The sequence below is a fragment of the Siniperca chuatsi genome, linkage group LG24, assembly GCF_020085105.1.
Source record: "Siniperca chuatsi isolate FFG_IHB_CAS linkage group LG24, ASM2008510v1, whole genome shotgun sequence".
Classification (NCBI taxonomy): domain Eukaryota; kingdom Metazoa; phylum Chordata; class Actinopteri; order Centrarchiformes; family Sinipercidae; genus Siniperca; species Siniperca chuatsi.
This window is the reverse complement of record NC_058065.1, coordinates 3,212,585-3,233,105: the sequence shown is the minus strand read 5'-3', so window position 1 is coordinate 3,233,105 and position 20,521 is coordinate 3,212,585. Positions and strand designations below refer to the sequence as shown.

Sequence of the window (20,521 nt, the reverse complement as noted above, 5' to 3'; positions counted from 1 at the left end):
CCTAAGTATTTTATCTATAAAATGTTTGTAAATGTAAATGTTTTCAATTAAATTTACTTTATTACAATCTATTCTGATATTGTAATACAAACTTATCCATCTCAACTTACAAACGTACAAATAAAACAAAATAAAAGTCAAACTGACTGAAGGTAAAACGGAGACATAACGTGGTATAGACATGTATTACTGCAGGTTAATCTCACTAATCCAACTAAGTGTGTTTTCTTCGTGTTGTTCAGCGTCCTCAGTGTGTGAGAATGTGACACTCGGCTGAAAACACACTTCCTGTTTTACTGGAAAGTCTGCGGCGTCTGATCTGTCGTCGTACAGCTGAGAGGATGTTAATGAGTCACTCCGGCTGCAGGTGTCCCGTGTTGACCCTGTCGTCAGAGGCTGCGTTAAACTAACTGTTAGCGGTGGAAAGATCCTCAGCTGCCGCCTCACTGCTTTCAGCAAGGTTACACTTAATCCACCGCTGAAAATAGTCCCTAACAAATGCATTTGTTTGATTAAAAACTAGAGTGAGCAGCTGTTTTAGGAAATTACTGAGCCTTTGAGGAAGTCAAACAGTATTGAGAGACGGACTAACACGTCGTTGGTTTTGCCCGTAGACTGCATACGGCGAGCCACCTGTCACTCAAAGCGGCCACGTCCTTAGTTATGCATAACTTTAAGCCTTATTATAATTTAAACGGGTGAGTTATTTAAAAATTAAGCCCCCCCTCACAGTTGTCATGAATGGGGGAAATTAGCTACAGAGACCAAAACCTTTTTCTAAACGTTTATTTCTGCTGTAAAGTTTTAACGTGCGGCTCTGTGGGGACTGACTCGCTTTTGGAGCCAGCCTCAAGTGGCCATTCGAGGAACTGCAGTCCGTGGCACTTCCTGTTGGCTTTCTCAGTTTGTACGTCCTCGCCTCCTCTCCTCGCTACTTAGCCCCTCCCACCTGACATGCGACGTCAGTTAAATACGACGTGTGGCACAACTGCAACATCTGTCCGTCGTTACGCCTCCTTTATACGTCACGTGTGCCGAAAAGACTTCTGCAAAGGATTCACCTGCGCATCCTCGCTCATAGCTCCTCTGCTGGACAAACGATTAAACTAATCAGCAACTATATTTTAAAAAAAAAAACAATCGTTGATTTCATTTGTTTCAGCTTCTGATTTGTAATGGTTTTCTCTGTCTTTTGTGATATTAAATTGAATATTTTTGGGGGGTTTAAGACTGTTTATCAAACAAAAAAGTGATTTTTAACTTGGACTTTATGGATGTGTGACAGATATTTTTCACAATTTTCTCACAAACGATCAATTATTCCAGAAAATAAAGGGCAGACTACTAAATTCTAATATTTAGTCTAACCTCATATAAATCGGATAACATTGTGGCAGGACTGTTGTATTAGACTGCGACTGAGTGTAAATGCATCACCGTAATAAATCAGTGTTACCTGATAACCTTACCTCCAGTATGTCAAGCGTTAGCATTGTTAGCATTCCTTTTTTGGACTTATATAGCCACAAGCTAACAGCTTTATCTTGTGGTTAGCAGCTCTTATTATTATTATCATCAGTGGGAAACATGGCTAACAGCTAACGGGAGCTGAGTGACTAAATGATCGCCGGTTTGAATCCCTTAATCGTCAGGGAGAATCTAAAAAGAGGCTCACATTAGTAAATAACCTGCTGTGGATTTTAAATGATTCGTGTTTTTAGCGAGAGATCCTCAGCTGTCACTCAACCATGCGTCATCTGTCTTTCTGTGTGTGTGTGTGTGTGTGTGTGTGTGCGCGCGCTCAGCAAACCGAATTTGGATGAACAAACGCTGAGGTGATCCTGATGAACAAGTGAACATTTTGAGGGTGTGTCGTGTTCAGTTCAGCTTGTTTGTCCTGGTGAGAGCAAAGACGTTCACCAAATAACAGAAAATGTCAGAATGCTTCAGTTCTTTAGGAGCGTGAACATACTCGAATATTGGAAACGACCCCTAAACACCTGTAGTGGAAGAAGCACTCAGATCTTTTAGTAAAAGTAGTTGTACCACAGTGTAGAAGTACTCAAATAAAGGTACTGCATTCAAAATTGTACTTAAATGGAAAATCCGGCACCTCTAATGTGGATGGTAAATGTAGTCCGTTGAAACAATTCCTCAGTGCATGCTATATATCGAGAGTTCTCCTCAGCGGCACTGCCGGCCTACATGTACCAGGATGCATTGCGCGTGAGCTTCTCACGCTCACCCAGCGGTTTTCTGTATAACAAGCTAACCGAGTCTAGTGTTCATATCGGCTCAATAACCACTTCTAAACCAAATCCGTATCAGCCTCGGCCTCACCGCCCAGCGGGCCGCTAACGTTACAGCTTTATGGTCTGAGCAAGCTAGCTGCAGGGTGCTAATCGAAGTTACTCAACATTGCCAGGCAAATTAATTCCTGCAGCTTGACCATTTATTTTTCACACGTAGCTATATCGTTACCTTCAGGTCTATCAAGTAGATTTACACAAGGCAGCAACACGCATACCGGCAGAGCGGGCTTCCGTATAACAACAACAACGCAAACGCTAGCTCAGAGATGCTCTGGCTAGCTGCTGCAGTAACGTTAATAAGTTCCCCAAAACATAAGCAACAAACTACTCGTTGGCTTCAAAAGAGCCTTAACATTCACACAGTTTCTCTTGACTGTCCCTCAGTATTACAACATTAGTCTAACGTCGCCCAGAGTACCACCTGCAGTAGTTAATTCCACATAAAGTCCCAAAATGTTATATATTTACACCCTGTCCTCCATCTTTTCCCTCTCAGGGTGCTGTACATCGGTCTGGCCTGCAACACAGCTCGCTACCTGTACATCTCCTACCTGGAAAACGCCTGGATCGTGCTGCCGATGGAGGTCCTTCAGGGTAACGTGCACTCTTTTCTCTGTCTGCAGGCGGGGATTGTGGGAAGCTGGGACCCATGGGACAGGACAGGAACCTGGCTGTCGCTTATCAGACTGCCTCTGACAGCCTGGTTCGGTAACTGCAGTGAAGCAGGGTCTGCTGGTTAGTGGGAGGCGGCTGGAGCTGCAGTTCAGACGCTGAGTTTGTACACACGGAGGAAGCTTAGAAAACACTCATTTGACCTTTGTGCTTGTACAGGACGCATGTTAATTAAGTCAAACAGTGCAGCTGAAAGTCACTTTAAACACACTGATAATTTGCATCCATTGCCGCACTCCTCCTCAGAGTCATAACTCAGTCAAATCTGAACACACGGACGCGATACGCACGTTTTTAGATTCAGTGTGACTTCCTTGTAACTCCAGAACTGGCCTGACAATCATCAGGTTTTAAAGTTTTCTTCAGTATCAAAGTAATCCAGTGATAGTTGTCTGTACATTTAATGGGTACACTGCAAACAGGAACTGCTAATAGCTAATTCGGCATACTTTTTATAGTGCCAATGTGCCAAAATGCAAACAAATACAGGCTAATGAAACAGGGCTCAAGTTGTAGTCTACATGGCAGCATTATACTTCCTGTTTACATCCCCCAAAGCATTATGGGAGCTGTAGTTCCAAAACTTAAGGTGTGATTATCCCCCAAAGAATATTAATAGGAGTGAAAAATATCCATTAATACTGTAATATTTTAAGTGTTACATGTCTATTTTTTTCTTTAACTGGCACCAAATTATGGCAACTTCCAGGAACCTTCCTATGAAATTTATGTGAAATTATAGGAAACCATGGGACCTGTAAAATAAAGTGTTTGCACAAGTTTTATGAGGAAACATTAATCATTATTTTGTTCAGAAATTACCAGCGCTTAAGTAGGAAAAAATCCAACTAACATGAAAACAATGATGCTTCTGTAGTTTGATGTTAGGGAATATTTACAGAAGACCGCAGCAGCAGAAAAAGCTTTATTTCCCAAATGATCGATATTATTAATATAAATAATCAGTTGGTCACATTGCAAGAAGTAAAATTACGTAAAAATTAAGTAAAAGTTATTAAAAAATCACAAAAGATGTGACTTGAAGAAAGAGTTAATATAATAAAAATGAAAGTAAAGTGGATAGTCAACTGTAGATCAACAGGGAACTGTAAGAGTTTGTTTGAGATGTCCGCCCTGAGGAAACACTGACGCCTCACAGAACAAACAAGTGAAAACTAGTTCAATACTTTAGCTTCAAATTGACGCCATGTTTTGACTGTGAAGCCGACAAGTAAAACAATTAAAAACGTTTGAAACTGAGTGCGTTCAACAAGAGAACATCCTGTGCGAGCTGATAACATCACCGCACAACAGAAAATACCAGGAAAAGCCGCTTCAACGAGAGATTGTTGTTTCCCTCGAGCACATGATGCGTGATAAGCTGCGACTGGCCCTTTTTAAGAAGGCGTGGTGGTCATGTGACACGCTGTGTTTCAGGCAACAGACAGGAAGCTAAACTGCTGGCAAAATAAAAGCGTCAGTGCAGGTTTTATTTTCATGTTCGGAGATGTTTGAGCAGAGTGGTAAGTAAATAAATGCTATAAACCGACACCAACAGTTATAAATATTATAATCTGGCATTTTCTCTCTAATATCTGCAGCTCTAATAAAAACATCAAATAATATATGAAGTAAAATAATGTAATTAAATCGGATACCACTTGCAATTAAACTTTTGATTTACTGTAATAAACCTATATATCAATCATTAATTACTGCCATGGTGGTAATGTTGGTTCTGAGTTACTTTAATGACATTAATTATTGATAAACAAGCCAATATTGTTATTATAATACAAGTATTTCTCTCTTGAGTTACTGTAACAATGACAGCAGAGGTGAATATAAAGTATATATTTATATTGGATTACTGTAATGACGGTAAAGTAGTGGCTTTTAATGTAACATCTGTGGTCTGAAAGCCAAAGAACAATCTCAAAACCTTGTTTTAAAAACTGTTTTCTCCCAGAAACGTTGGTGGCGTTAAGTTTTTTTTTCTGAAAAAAACTTTTTTTACAACATTGCTCGAATAAGTTCAAAGTAGACATGAAACAAAGAAAGTAAAGTAAAATAAAATTATAATAAAACATTTACAACTGAAAGGAAAATAAGAACAGCAAAAAATATTAAAGACAGAGTAATGCGCTGTAAAGGAGATTTAAACAAAGCAGTGCTTATGCTTTGTTAATAATGGTCCCACTGTTGAATCATATTTTACTTTGTGGTGTGTTGTGATCTCGGTTTCAGTAACCCTGGTAAAGAAACTGTGATTTTTACCACTGAAACTGGAGCCAAAACACCCGAAGACGAATGTGGAGACTCTGCTGTTCTCTCAAAGACCTGAAATCTTACTTTAGAGCAAATAAACAAGTTAAAATGTAACTTTTGAGTCTGGCTGGCTGGTTGGTTTCACTTTGTGCGGTGGTTGCTGACAAACTTTGTACGTATTTATTTTTATGTCACACATGAATATATTTAAACTGTTTCCAGGCAACAGCAGTGTATAATCTTCTGCTAACAGCTTCGACAAGATAGAAGTCGGCCATTTCGCTTGATTTTCAGACGTGACGGCTTCCCAGATTTGTGTATAACCAGTTTTACAAAGACGCAACCAGAGCTGAGCAAAGATGCTGTCGTTCTTGGTTATTGTGATATACTGTAGCTTAAATGCTGTCTTTCACAGGTGCTGCTTTTTAAATTTACCTTTAGTTTGTCGGACTTGTCATCGTTTCCTCAAGACAGTGTTTATTTCTTTGTGTAAATCATCTCAAAGCGTACTCATCCCCAAAATATTAGAAATTTTAAGTTATAGATAAAGGCTGTCTCTATTATCTTTTTTAATATCATCAACAAATCCCTTTAAGAGACTAAAACCAACAATAAATGCGAGTATTTCCAGCTGTGAACCATGTCTGTCCCTTGTGTGTCCTCCAGGTGTGACCCACGCCTCAGTTTGGGCAGCCTGTATCTCCTTCCTGAGTGCGGCGGTCCCTCCGGCCCTGAGGACGTCGGCGCAGGGCATCCTGCAGGGCCTTTACCTCGGCCTGGGCCGCGGCTGTGGAGCCATGGTGGGAGGAGTGTTCGTCAATTACTTTGGTACGACCCGGCCGTGGGATTGCCGTCATACTCGCACACGGGAGCTGAAATTGTAATATAGTGGACTGGCTTATGTCAAAATCAGTTTTATTTTGGCCTCTTTAGGGCAGAAAAACTTTTTGTAAAAGCAAAATATATATATATTTAAAGCGATATATTGATGGCTCAGCTGTTTTACTACCTCTTGACGGCCAAAAATGGATTCTTCCAGCTTTAAGTAAAACTCAATAGTACTCCTGAATGAAGTCTTCCAGTTTTCCTCCTGGTGACGGCTCTTTGCTTTGCAGGTGCTGCAGCGGCGTTCAGAGGAATCGGCATGGCCTCCCTCGTCATCCTCCTCATGTTCTCCTTCATCCAATGTCTGACTGGAAAGACTGAAGACAACGGTGGGAAAAACTTCACTGCTTCTGTCCAAAACTCACAGCTTCCCTTTTGTTCAGTGCCAGAGAGCTGATAAAATATGGTGAAAGATGTATATCAATACGCAGTTAGTGTACATTTACAGGATGTGGACGGGAAGGCACATTTTTAAAGTAATGGAGTAAAATGGGGGCTATATAGGATATTTAACATAATCAAATAAAAGCTAATTCAAGGCTAATTTATTAAAGTTGTGTTTACAACTGGTCTGCAAAGCGCAGCCCATAAAACTATAAACTAAAATCATTACATTAACTTAAAAGTGGGGACACACGTCGCCATTTTTGAGCTGATTAAAAATATGATTTGGGTGCGACGACTGATCGAACCAAGATGAACTGAGTCTGTTCTAGTCGGCGTCCGTTGGAGATAAAACTATTCAGTTTATACTTTTAAAGGATAGTTTCTGATGCAGTCACTGCCCGTCATTCTTTATATGATTATTTTAATCGTGTGTGTGATATTAATGAGATTAGGACCGTTGACAACACGTGGAAATAGAAGAAATAACACTTAAAAACTGTCCAAAGGTAGCACGCAAACCGTAAACTTCAATCCACTTCAGCAGGTTTTAGTGCAGACCTGCAGGTTTGACTGAAGTCCACCTCCTCCAGCTCTCTTTCTACAGTTTACAGTCCATGTTGCCCTAATCTCTCCCTCCGCCATGTCATCCAAAATTAGCACTTTCATTTCAAAGACGCGACTGTAGTCGAAGTCTGCCTGTCGCACATTGTGTTGTCTCTGTATTTACGCAGCTTTAAAATAGTAGGTTTCAGCTGGTCTCCAGGTCTGTCCCATGTTTAAATTATCCAGTTTGTTTTTTACTTTCCTGTGTAATTATTTACGGCTTGTTTAGATTATGTTTTTGGTCATTGTTCCTCTTTCTGCCTGGGGCTTGTTTTCGATGCTTTTGCTGTCCTATAGAAGCCGTTCTGGCTCTTCTAATGAGTTGAGAAAATACTACCAGACTTTTTGAAACATGTCTGAATCTAATAGACGTATAAATTTAAGTTAAGGCAGTTTGTTTTGTAACGTTTCCTCTCACCTCGTCCTCCCTCAGAGGACAAAATGCTGGCTGAGAACATCCCAGTGCCCTCGAGCCCGGTTCCCATCGCCACCATCGACCTGGTGCGGAGTGACAACACCCTCGGTAGCCCCGCCCCGGCTCGCCAGGCTGCCGTGTTGCCCGTCAAGAAGACCAAACACCAGGAAGAGCAGGAGGACGTGACCAAGCCGGCATGGGTGCTCGCTGGAGCCCCCTGGGTCACCATCGCCTTCGCCATCGTCCAGATCCGGGAGATGATGATCGTGGCGAAGGGTGGAGGACCGTCTCCGGAGACTCAACCACTGCAGGTGAACAAAAATACAAAATATGTTAAATACTGTAATTAAAACAGTGCCAGAGGTAAGGTCATGTTTTTATCTAAATCAAAAGGGTTTATCATCTGTACGGTCTCAGACATAGAGAGTATACTTTATTAATCCCAGTAGGAAATTGGATTGTTACAGCAGCCAAGTCAAAAACATAAATAACTAAAATCCACACTAGAAATTAAACGAACACATAAAACTCAAAATATATACAACAATAGGGCCTGGTAATACTCTGTACATGTTTGGTACAAGTCTAGTATATACTGTTTGTCTTGTACATACAACTATACAGTGATCCTATATATACACAGAGTTATGTACAGGTCTGTAATTAACAAAGAATAATAAAAATAAACTAATATTCACGTCATAATGTGAAATTGTAAGCAAACGTTTTGGATAATTTTTTTATGTTTTAAGGTGATATTCACGTGTGTAGTAACTGGAAATAGACATATGCTCGTGCAGCTGCAGCAATAGTTGATGTCATATAATTATAATACTCTTTTCCTTATGTTGTGTCTGATAGATTTATGACTGTAGGAAATGTTTCTTAAACTTTTACTAACCCTTTCTGACACTTCTTCCGCTAACTGGCTGCGCACACACACACTCAGACAGAAGAAAGTTGAGGCGTTTCTGCGTGCAAAGTGTCGATGGGAAACTACCCGTGTGTGTGCGGTGGGGGGTGTACAGGGTTTCTTCAGTGTGTTAACGCATGTGGTGATAACAGTGACTCATCTATACCTCAGTGTGTGTGTGTGTGTGTGTGTGTGTGTGTGTGGTATGTGGGCGTGTACATGCAGGCATAAGTGTCTGTGTGTTTGCGAAAATCCCACGCCCTTTTCGTGACGCCATGTGAGCTACATGCATGCCTGAATGACTCCCCAGTGATGTCACTCCACCAACCCCACCAACCCCACCAACCCCACCCTCTGGCAGGCATGTTGGAGGTCCTTAGCTCTGTGAAAGAGCTGGTTGACTCATCTGAATTTGTGTTTGTTTAATGTTACTCTGTTAGCTAGATAGGCTGCGCATTGTCATCTCACTCTAGGCTACAGTGGTGGTACTCAAGTACTGTACTTAAGTACAATTGTGAGGTACATTTACTTGAGTATTTCCATTGTCTTCTACTTTATATTCCACTACATTTCAGATATAGTTACTAGCTACTACAAAAAGTATTATAAAATACAACACATTATTAAAGATTAAATTAGTGTCTAGTTGTGGCTCCTTGTCATATTTCAGATGTCTATACGTTTTCAGCAATTCTACCAAAGTGTGAATTCCTATCAGATGGTTTAATTTAAATAACTGCTTGAGCTAAAATTATCCAATATTTCACAGATAATATAAAAATTGGAGAAAAGTTTGTGCATCAGAACTTTGTTTCTTCTTCTTTCCTTCTGCTTTCTCACGACCCCTCAGAGTTATCTGGTGACCCTTTAAAGGGGTCCGACCCCTAGGTTTGGAACCACTGAATAAACTAGCTAACTGTATATAAAGTAGTTAAAAACAAGCTAACTGTACATAAAGTAGTTAAAACTAGCTAACTGTATATAAAGTAGTTTAAAAACAAGCTAACTGTATATAAAGCAGTTAAAACTAGCTAACTGTATATAAAGCAGTTAAAGCTAGCTAACTGTATATAAAGCAGTTAAAGCTAGCTAACTGTATATAAAGCAGTTAAAACTAGCTAACTGTATATAAAGCAGTTAAAACTAGCTAACTGTATATAAAGCAGTTAAAGCTAGCTAACTGTATATAAAGCAGTTAAAGCTAGCTAACTGTATATAAAGTAGTTAAAACTAGCTAACTGTATATAAAGCAGTTAAAACTAGCTAACTGTATATAAAGCAGTTAAAACTAGCTAACTGTATATAAAGTAGTTAAAGCTAGCTAACGGTATATAAAGTAGTTAAAACTAGCTAACTGTATATAAAGCAGTTAAAACTAGCTAACTGTATATGAAGCAGTTAAAACTAGCTAACTGTATATAAAGTAGTTAAAACTAGCTAACTGTATATAAAGCAGTTAAAGCTAGCTAACTGTATATAAAGCAGTTAAAACTAGCTAACTGTACATAAAGCAGTTAAAACTAGCTAACTGTATATAAAGTAGTTAAAACTAGCTAACTGTATATAAAGCAGTTAAACTAGCTAACTGTATATAAAGTAGTTAAAACTAGCTAACTGTATATAAAGCAGTTAAAACTAGCTAACTGTATATAAAGTAGTTAAAACTAGCTAACTGTATATAAAGCAGTTAAAACTAGCTAACTGTATATAAAGTAGTTAAAACTAGCTAACTGTATATAAAGCAGTTAAACTAGTTAACTGTATATAAAGCAGTTAAACTAGCTAACTGTATATAAAGTAATTAAAACTAGCTAACTGTATATAAAGCAGTTAAACTAGCTAACTGTACATAAAGTAGTTAAAACTAGCTAACTGTATATAAAGTAGTTAAAACTAGCTAACTGTATATAAAGTATTTTTTTAGATCATTGTATTGGTTCTTTTACTTAAGTAAAGGATCTGAATACTTCTTCCACTACTGGGCTGCTCATTGTGAGCTGGCTGCACAAAGATATCTCACACTTGTGTACGAAGTTAGTCCTGCCTACGTTTTGCTCTTAAGACCTTTCTCAGTCTGTTCCTGTTAAACGTCATCAGTTATTGTTCCAATACAAAGTCCACATTTAGCCAAGTACAGTCCAACGAGTGAAAGTGTTCTTGCTTCGCCCGTGTTATCGAGGATGTTTTAGACAAATATCCCAGCATGCATTTTGCAGCATCCAGCCGCAATGGTGGATAATTTGAGCCAGGCTTATAACTGTTATAATTTTTTCGTCCTACAACTGCCTCAATAATACTTTTTATTGATCCCCAGAGGAGAAATTCAGGTGTTGCAGCAGCACAAAAAGTACAGATAAATGGAGAAAAGTAAAAAAAATAATAATAATAATTAGAAGTATATAAAATAAAATAAAAATAGAAACTATACAAGAGCAATTAAACTCAAAATTACACGTACACACAGTACCCACGACCAGTGTTGTAAAATAAAAGTATATTATATGTAAGAGTAATATGATACCATCTACTATAGACCAGAATAATATATAATATGATTAAGTAATTATACTTTGTGTTTGTCTGTATTAATGTAGAAATATTATGTAGTACACAATGTAATAAAACACTATAACATATTAACATATTAGTGCAGTATAATACAGTTTGGAAATGTGATGCAACTGCAAAACCTGGCTTCCTGTCATTGTTTGTTCCTCTTGTTGCCAGGTACCTAATGAGCAGGCGTCGGCTGAGTACAAGGCGGTGGCGACGTCACAACGAAACCCGAGCGATGACGGCACAGAAACACCCGCACAACCGAACACCACCCACTCAGCACCATCAGACTCTAACAAGGACGTAGACCAAACGCACCCATCCTCAGACAGAGGAGGGCCTAAAGAACACCCGACATTTACAGCAGAAAACCCAGACTGACTCTTCATTTAGCAACTATTTAATTTACACGCTGAGCATTAAACTCGCTGCAAAAATATCCATCTTAACAAGTCGGTTTGTCTTGAATTCAGCCTAAAAATACGAGTCTTCCTAGAAATCGGTCAGTATCTTGACAAAACCCTGCATTTATATAGATGTATTGTTAAAAAATTTGCTTGTATATGATCGTGAAATTAAGCAAAAAATATCCTATAATTCTGGAAACAAGTCGGAAATACTGTAACTAATTTTTTTTTTTTTTATAAGACTCGTGACTTGTTTTAATGGATTTATTTTTTTTGCAGCGGAGAGTTTGAGTTGAATGTTTGGATGAACCTCCGTTTGGCGGCGTTCGCCCCTCAGAGGTGGTCGAAGCCAACTCACGTCGGAGCGCTGTGCACTATATTTAATACCCTTTACTGGTGGCGTGTGAAGGAACAACCCTTCAAATGTACAAAATGTGCCTCTTGATGAGTTATTTATTAACTTAATTTACTCAAAGTGAAGAAATCTGATAAAATGGTGATTTAACTCGGCATCCACGGCATACTTAATGTTTGCCAGCACACGATTAACACATTGAAATTCATCTTATAATATATTTATTTTTCATGCGCTGTAATACAGAGGTTCCCAATCTTTTTTTGCACCACGGACCGTTTTTTTATATTATCGATGTCGTTGTGGATCAGCTGACTGGGGGATGAGGGCGCCCTGTTCTCCGCCTGCTGAATGCTTTTTAATGTGAAGCAGCAGCAGCAGGAAATGCTGGGTTAGCATTAGCATTAGCATTAACATAAACCAGCTCTGATACGACGATGAATGCAGGAAGTCTTACATCTTGTCTCTTGGCTAGTAATGTTGGCTATAAAATGAACAATGAACACTACTGAATTATTTATTATTGATTGGCTGATCCATCCATCCATTTTTACATCGCTTATCCCGGTTCTGGTTTCATTAATTTAATTAATTATATTATTAGGAATTATTGTTATAAATACCGGTTTTCCATCATACTTTCATACTTTGGTATGATCGTGAAGCAAGTGTTAAATTGGATTCTCTGGTATTAAAAAGGTCTTAAAATGTCTTAAATTTAGCTTGTTAAACCCTGTTATGATATCAGATCCATAGAGTAAGGCGGTGAGTGAGTTAATCAGTAGGTGATGTGGTTGAAAGCTCCAGAAGCTGCTAGTAAGTGGACCTTGAGTTAAGATATTTTTTTCAAACTGTTCAAGAATGAACTTGAAGTGATCAAAAGGATTTAACCTTAAAAAGTGTCGTCGCTTTCGACCAAAACAATCTCACCAGAAGATCCATTTAGTAGCCGCTCTGGAGCTTTCGGTCATATCACACGATCTTCCTCAGCAGATGGATCCGATCCAAGAAGACCGTGTGATACGATTGAAGCTCCAGAGCAGCAGCTGCAAAAAAAAATTTTTTATAAAAATACTCTTCAAATTGTCAAAAATATGAAGAACAAACAGAAAAATCTTACAGTAACTCAAGGTCCACTTACTAACTTTTTTTTTGCAGCTTTTGACCACAACAGTTTTCTAATCGGATGGATTTTCAGTAATTAAGGCAGTAAGCGATATGATATGAAATCCTATATATATATATATATTTAATTATTATTGAGCTTCTTTCGCTGAATTGCATCGTTTCCTCGCAGCTCTGCGAGGTTGGGAACCAGTGCAACATCTGTAAATGTAAAGATCCTTAATCAATTAATCGTGAATTTGATCCGTTTCCAATGCAGGTTCGCACGACGCGAAGGGAGGATTTTTGAAACGTCGCTTCCTCTCACCTTTTTGTTTCAGATTTCGTCACTTCTTTCAAAACAAGGCAGCCAGTTTTGGGGCGTATTCGTGTAATTTCCTGAAGGAGCGGTGACGAAGAAAGTGCCTCTTTTAAACATACTGTTATTCGTCAAGTAAGGAGCCCTTTACTGTCCTACACTCCTGCAGAAATATCTGTCTTCTTCAACGCGGGTCTTTTTTAAAGCCTGGTTCCAATATTTTTGTATTGAAGCTGCCAATAGCCGACACGCTGTATTTACTCTTTCATGCCAAACTATTCCCAAAGTATTCGGCGTTTCTGTGTCGTCTGGGTGGAAAAACCCTCAGAAACAGAATCAGATGAAGAAATTCTGTTCACAGTAAATTTCACCATTAAAGGATGTTTTGATAAAGTGTTAAGAAATATAAGTTTTCCAGCCTGTTTTTCTTTCTCTGTGATGGAGTCATGAAGGCCAATATCAGCCCTTTAATACAGTATCAGTGAATCTTAATCTTATTAACTATTATTAAAAATATCTCACAAATGTTACCCCAGTTTGAGCTGAATGCGTGTTTGTTTTACCATCCTTGCTTGAGACTTTAGGATTAAAGGATGCATTTCCTGCTGAAACAGGACATCGGTGCAGGATATAACTTGGGCTGCAACTAACAGTTATTTCCTTCATTGAAATATTATTTAATAATAGATTAATTATTGTTTTAGTAAATCTTTAAGTCTGTAAAATGTCTAAAGATAATGACGGATCCAAAACTGTCTTCAAATTGTTTATTGCTTCACCAACAGTCAGAAACCCCACCCAAAAAGTATTACATTTAAAATGTTATAAACAGAGTAAGGCAGTGAGTGAGTTACTCAGTGGGTGATGTGGTTGAAAGCTCCAGAAGGAGCTAGTAAGTGGACCTTGAGTTAAGATATTTTTCTCAAGCTGTAATTTACGAGGTCAAGAATGAACTTCTCGAAAGGATTTAACCTTAAAAATTGTTGCTGTTTTTCCTCAAAACAGTTCCACCACAAGATGCATTTAGTAGCTGTTGCAGAGCTTTCAGTCATTTTACATGATCTTCCTCAGCAGTTGGATCTGATCGAAATAATCTTCAGATTGTTTTGTTTGACCAACAGTGAGAAAAATAAAAACACTGAACTCTTAAAGCATAAACAGAGATGAAGAACAAATCTTAAGATAACTCAAAGTCCACTTATTAACTTTTTATGTGGCTGAGATGGTCCATGAGATGCAGTTGAAAGCTACAGGGGGAAAAAAACTAGTAAGCGGGCCTTGAGTTGAGATTTCTTTGGTCGAACTGCTGGTTTCCAAGCTCAAGAATGAACTGAGAAGGAGAAGATTGAATCTGAAAATACAGACAAAACAGGTTCTCCATGAGGTCACTTTAGTGGCTGTTCAGGAGCTTTCAGTCGTATCACATGATCTTCCTCAGCAGATGGATTTCACCCAGTTGTCGGGGATTGTAAATGTTAAAATGTCCTCTTTTTTTCTAAGCACTTTTAATGACTTCTCATATATATTGGCTTAAAATTTGAAGGTCATTATTAGTATTAACAATAGGGGACATTTTACTGCAGAACAAGCACTTTTATTAATAGTTATTATTAATACTTTAATATAGTTTTTATATATATATATATATATATATATATATATATATATATAGCACTGATGGAGAGCATTATGCTGCTTAATGAGTACTTTAAATACTTTTTACTGATAATACTTGAGTAATATTTTGAATGCAGTACTTGTAACATAGTATTTTTACACTGTAGAGTATTTGTGCTTGAAATGTGGTGGAGAAAAAGTAGAAAGTAGCATAAAATGGACATAAAGTAAGTAAAGTGCATGTATTTGACAGTTGTACAGCACAGGGTTTAAATACAACAGCGTCAGTGCTGCAGGATGCTTTTGTGTGAAATCAGCCACTTGATGGCAGTAGCGCTCTGAGTGCGTTAGTGGATTTATTGAGTCTTAAATGGACTAAACCAGTCTCTGCGTGTGTGTGTGTATGTGTGTGTGTGTGGAGGGTTATTGAGGTCGTGGTGCGCCTGCAACTGATGGGTGTGTGTGGGAGGACAGTAATAGGCTTCCTCAAAAACTAGACTATGTGCTGTCATAAAAATATAAAAAATAAAATCAAAAACGTCTTGGCACACTCAGCCTGTCTGATATCCGTGGAGAAATTTCACCAGCCCCTTTGCTGTTGACGCTGTTGTTGTTTTGTCTTGCGTGGTCCTTGATAATGAACTGTATAATAGTGTTGTTTTCTTCAAGGGTAGTCATGACCGCGAGCTGCCGAACAATGCTACTCGTTTCAATTTAAATGACACCGAGGGTCGAGGACGAGACGGGCTTTTATTGTCTGACACGTCTCTGAAAATTGCAGGGAATTACTGCAGCGCTGACCTACCGACGCCTCCAATTACTGGAGCAAAGAGTGTTGTACACATTAATCATTTCAGCGTCTTGCTTGTGGGCACTTTGGCAGGACAGTCGGTTGATTATTTGTAGACTCATCAGCTGTGACTTCTCTTCCACTGGTCAGTCACTTCCTGAGCTGTAAAAATGTCAATACAGATGCTTTAAAATCACTGATTGCACTTCATTTTTAGAAGCAAAATAAGGCCTTTGCACCTTAACGTCATTTTCCACCATCTCCGCTTCTTAACCTCCTGTTTATTTCTTTTAACTTGCTTCTTTTTTCTCTTTTGGTTTGGTTTGTTTTGATGTCTGTTGCTTTTATCCACAACCTCTACACTAAAATGATTCAAATCTGAGGTCTCATAAATGTCACGATCACATCCTCAAAACACAATATACCCTCATCCAGAGCCTATTTTGTTAACTGTACCTAATTACCTTCACTGTTAAAAAGCGTGAATATTATGCTAATCAGACCGCTAACGACCAACCGCTGCCCAGATACAACCTGAAGCTATTTTTAGCTTCTTTTCCCTCGCAGTGCCGTGCTGGAGAGGCGAGCCAGACGCCCTGAGGAGGCGACTTGGCAGGATCTGTTGAGTCAAGGTGATTTCTGAGCCGCACTCGGCCAAAACTAGGTGTTCGCATTACCCAGAAGCACCTTGGGAAGCACAGCGTGGCGAGGTGGACTGGTCGGGCATCCAAAGGGTCTCAATCTTGTTATAAGCCTCTTTAACATCACAGGAGTTTTCTGGAAAACTTTTTTTTTTTTCTTTCTCCGAGCTCAAAAGTCGCGAGAAGAAAACACTGTTGTGGGTTGTTCAACATCAACGAATGCAAACTTAAAAATCGTACGCAGCTGCCATTTTGAAGATTTGTGACTCACGTTTCTTGAGCTGCAGCGGGAAAACGAACACAAGCATGCTCACGCAACCTTTGTGATTCCCTAAACATTTCAAATGTTGTGTTTTAATTAACACGGCCGATGTCCTCCTTGATTTCTGTGGTGGGAAAGCAGCAAACCTGGTCAAAGAGTCCTCATATCAGGGTCCAGAGAAGTCCCAAAGCTGGTGATGCAGCCAGTCTAGTATTGTAGAGTATCTGAAGGCTTATTTTATTTCATTTTAAACATTTTCTGCAAATGGAAGAACCTACAGCCCAGGCTCGTTTGTCAATTAGGAGACTTAAGTTGCGTTTTAAAAGTAGCTTCAGAGCCTTTGTGAATTGTTATTGAGACGATTTTTAAAAGTATAAGGGCTTAAATGAGTTCATCTTGTTCCTTCTAGCCTGTAGATGCAGGATTTGGGGTCCAGTAGAGACCTTCTGCTTAAACACAAACAATATTGACGATTACTGTAACCAGGATTTCACGCCGTGAGTTTGAATTCCCCCCCAGCAAAACCACGACCCTGAGAACATTTTCACCAGCCGCCAAAGAAAGTTTGTAAAATTCCACATTTATATATTTAATTGTGTGATTTATATTATATATGTTACCTCCTCGTGTCAGTGGTTCCCAAAGTTTTTGGTTTTTCCAATGTTTACAGTCATTTTAAGGGTTTTTAAAGACCTAAAGAGATTCAAGTATTACACAAGAAAAAAGCAAAAATTTTGAGAAAAGTCTGAAAATAATTTAGTGAAACTAATATTTTCTTTCCTTCTTTATCCCTTTAATCATCTCGTGACCCCCAGATTTGTCTTGGGACCCCTTGGAGGGGTCCGGACCCCCAGGTTGTCAGGAATATAGTTCGGGTGGAGAAATTCCTTTTATTTAGACATTGCTCCTTGATTTCTTTTACTAAAAACATTCAGCTATAAAGACACCTTGCGTAATATCTGTGTACTTTTAGAATATGAACTCATCACGTCATTAACACCCCTACAACTCTGCAGACAAAAAAAAATACCTAAACTACCCCAGACTGCCATCGTGTTTTGTTTTGGCTGTTTGAGGCTCGTCTGTGTTGTACAAGGTATTGAAACTAGCTGCTTCAGTGTTTGCTGGCAACTGAAACCTGCAGACTCTTTAGCCCTGCGAGGCGAACTGCTGGAGACCACCGAGCTAAATGACTAACCTGTGAAGTGTAAGTGAGCAGACAACAGAGCAGGCCACAGGTTAAAGATGAGCCTGGTGCTTCCAGAAAATCCCCAGACGACCCTGATTAGACCTCCTGCAGCGCTGTGATCAGGACCACCTGAGTCAAGTCTGAGTCAGACTAAAGACCACAGCGAGTCATGTTATTGGCAGGATGCTACAGACTAAATATCACATGGCTGCATGCCTCTTACTCTCTTTTGGATTCAGAAATTAGTGCCTATTTTAAAATGCTGATTTTTTAAGCATGACGCTAAAAATATCCGGCAGAGGCTGCATGTTACCATAACACGTTTCCCGTGCGGTGCTTGCCTTTTTAATTCTGTGCAGTTTACACCAAAGTGCTTTACAGTATCTTTGGGGCAATTTAAAAAAAAAGAAATTACTTGTTGTGTTTGCGTGATATCCCTAACCTTCCAGGTTTCCCCCGTTAGCTTGTTTAGTCGATCATGACTCATGTTGTCTTGTGATGGCGGCCTAAACAATAACCACACGTTTTAATTAATGGATTTTAGTGCGTGAAGTAACACCTCTGTTTGCCCTGAAGGTTAATATTTTATAAAAGTGTACACATTTTCTATAAAGTTAGCATAGCTGGTCTGCGTCTGCTATAAAATCCTCGTCTTCTTCCCTAAAACAATCAAATATAAAGATATTAATTACCACCATGTGTAATTTGTAGAATGTAAACTCCCTCTCAGGTCACTGAAAGCCATAAATTCCCAGAAACAACAGCGAGGACATGACGGTAGCTATCGTATAGCTACTTACTTCTAGTTTTACTTAATTCCACTATTTTTAGAGTCTGAATTCAAGTAAAATTTATACATCATATAAAGCCCTCAAAAAGACATTTCCAAAGAAATGTACTGTACACTACTTTTAGTAATTAGCATTAGCATTGCAACACTATTGAGTGTTTATTATAGGGAATAGTAAATTAAATTAATGGACGTCCTGCGTGACTTTCACCATCTGGCGGCCATGTTGGAGCTCCTTAGCTGGTTTGTCTAATTTTTTTAATTTCTGTCTCTTTCTGAGTCATTATTTCATCTTTGATCCATGTCATAATTTTTTTGTTTACATGGCTAATGTTAGCTTGCTAGCTAAGGCTACATGAGCTACATTAGTGCACCACTATCTAATAAAAATAGTAGTTAACATTTGTAGTAATATTAAATGTTTTATTTATAGTTAGAGGCTAATATTTGCTGTATAATAGAGGATAGCTTGCTTTGTTACTTGCTGGCTAGCTAGCAGTTAGCACAGGTTAGCTGATTTGTCAAGCTTTTGGGAGTGAAGACTTTTCATTCATTCAGTTTTATATTTTAAATTGAATATCTTTTGGCTGCTGGACTGTTGGTTGGGCAAAACAAGCATTTAAAGACGTCAAATTGTTCTCTAGGAACCTGCTATTGACATTTTTGTGACATTTTATAGATGAAATATTAATTTAAAGAACTGCTAGATTAGTTGATAATGAAAATATGTATTTGCAGCGCCTTAGAGACCTACCAGATCTACAGATCATTATATAGTTTTAGTCCATGATAAGGACACAGCTTGTTGGAAATATATTGTCCATAATGAGCCTGCAAAGCCTCTATTGATAATGGGATTTACCCGCAGCATTGTTAACGCCTTGCTCCTCCTGTTTGGTTTTACAGTATTGTTATCTGTGTGCAGAGCAGCATGAGCGCTGCAGTGTTAACCGGTGCTGCAGACTAAGATGTATAAGAGCAGACAGCTGTCATGGTCGGTCTGGCATCACCCCGCTGGCTGTGTTCATACAGCCTCGCCTCTGTTCACACAGGAAAGTGAGGACGCTGCAATGTTACCTGTCCACGTACAGCACGCTCCTGTTCATCTTTTATTGTACATTGACCTGATTATGAATTCATGATGCTTGTTTGATTAACTGATGTTTACTGAGACTTTTTTCAGTGCAGTGAGGGGTTTGGACGACGGTCAAGCAGTTCATCATATTCATGACCACAGTTGTTCCACTGGAGACCGAACGGAGGGAAAGTGTTTGGACTCGCTGCACGTCAGAGGTTGTTGATTTATTGGTCAGTCTCCCACCCAAAATGTTCCCGGTAATCCAAGGATTCAGGCTCCTGATCAATTTCTTATAGAAACACAAAAAGTAAACGTTTGTTGGCTCCTTGAAAACAGATTTGATAATAAAAACAAAACCATTACTGACATGGTGGCATTTGTTAGAGCCACTAGTGGATCTATACGAGATTCTTAAAAATCTGTGTCTTAAAAATGTAAAGATAAAATTAAATAAAAAGAGATTAAGCAGAGAAACTTTATAAAAACCACATAAATAATGGATTTGGGAACTCATTTAACACCATTTTAAAAACCCAGTAATTGAGAAGTCCTTGTTCTTGCCCCCTGGAAATAGACTTTTAGATTAAAAAAATAAATCCTAAATGCTTCTCTGCTTTTTCTGAGAACATTTACATGACCTCCTCTGAATGGGCTTAATCACTTATATGCCTGTAAAAAGATAAAGATTAAATGTGATGTTTCATTTAATTGAAATTACCTCGTCTCCAAGCACCTTGGAAGTAGGTGAAGTTGTGTCAGCAAACACTATTCTGCCCCCCTGTGTTTTGCACAGGGCTTCTACCGCTTCGTTTACATGTGATCCAGTAATTAAGGACAGGTTTATTCATTAACAGTGAAAATATTTAAGGACTTGTTACCGTATGGATCATTCAGATTCTGTCACACTTTAAAACACAGTGTCTTGTGTTTAAATGTAGCTCTGTAAACATAAAGGCTG

At 38.8% G+C, this 20,521-nt stretch overlaps 1 protein-coding gene across 19 annotated transcripts in view; it reads left to right on the top strand.

Annotated features, from left to right (window-relative positions):
- LOC122872334 (major facilitator superfamily domain-containing protein 6-A-like) overlaps positions 1-20,521 on the top strand; it is a 93,959-nt gene that overhangs the window by 29,776 nt on the left and 43,662 nt on the right. For 18 of the 19 annotated variants that reach the window (XM_044188437.1, XM_044188433.1, XM_044188441.1 and 15 more), the window contains 4 exons: positions 2,809-2,906; positions 5,919-6,080; positions 6,368-6,466; positions 7,561-7,853. In XM_044188437.1, the coding sequence (XP_044044372.1) occupies positions 2,809-2,906; positions 5,919-6,080; positions 6,368-6,466; positions 7,561-7,853 (652 nt within the window). Of the gene's footprint in view, positions 1-2,808; positions 2,907-5,918; positions 6,081-6,367; positions 6,467-7,560; positions 7,854-11,182; positions 13,727-20,521 lie in introns of those variants that run through there. The other variant, XM_044188435.1, reaches the window with a different exon arrangement.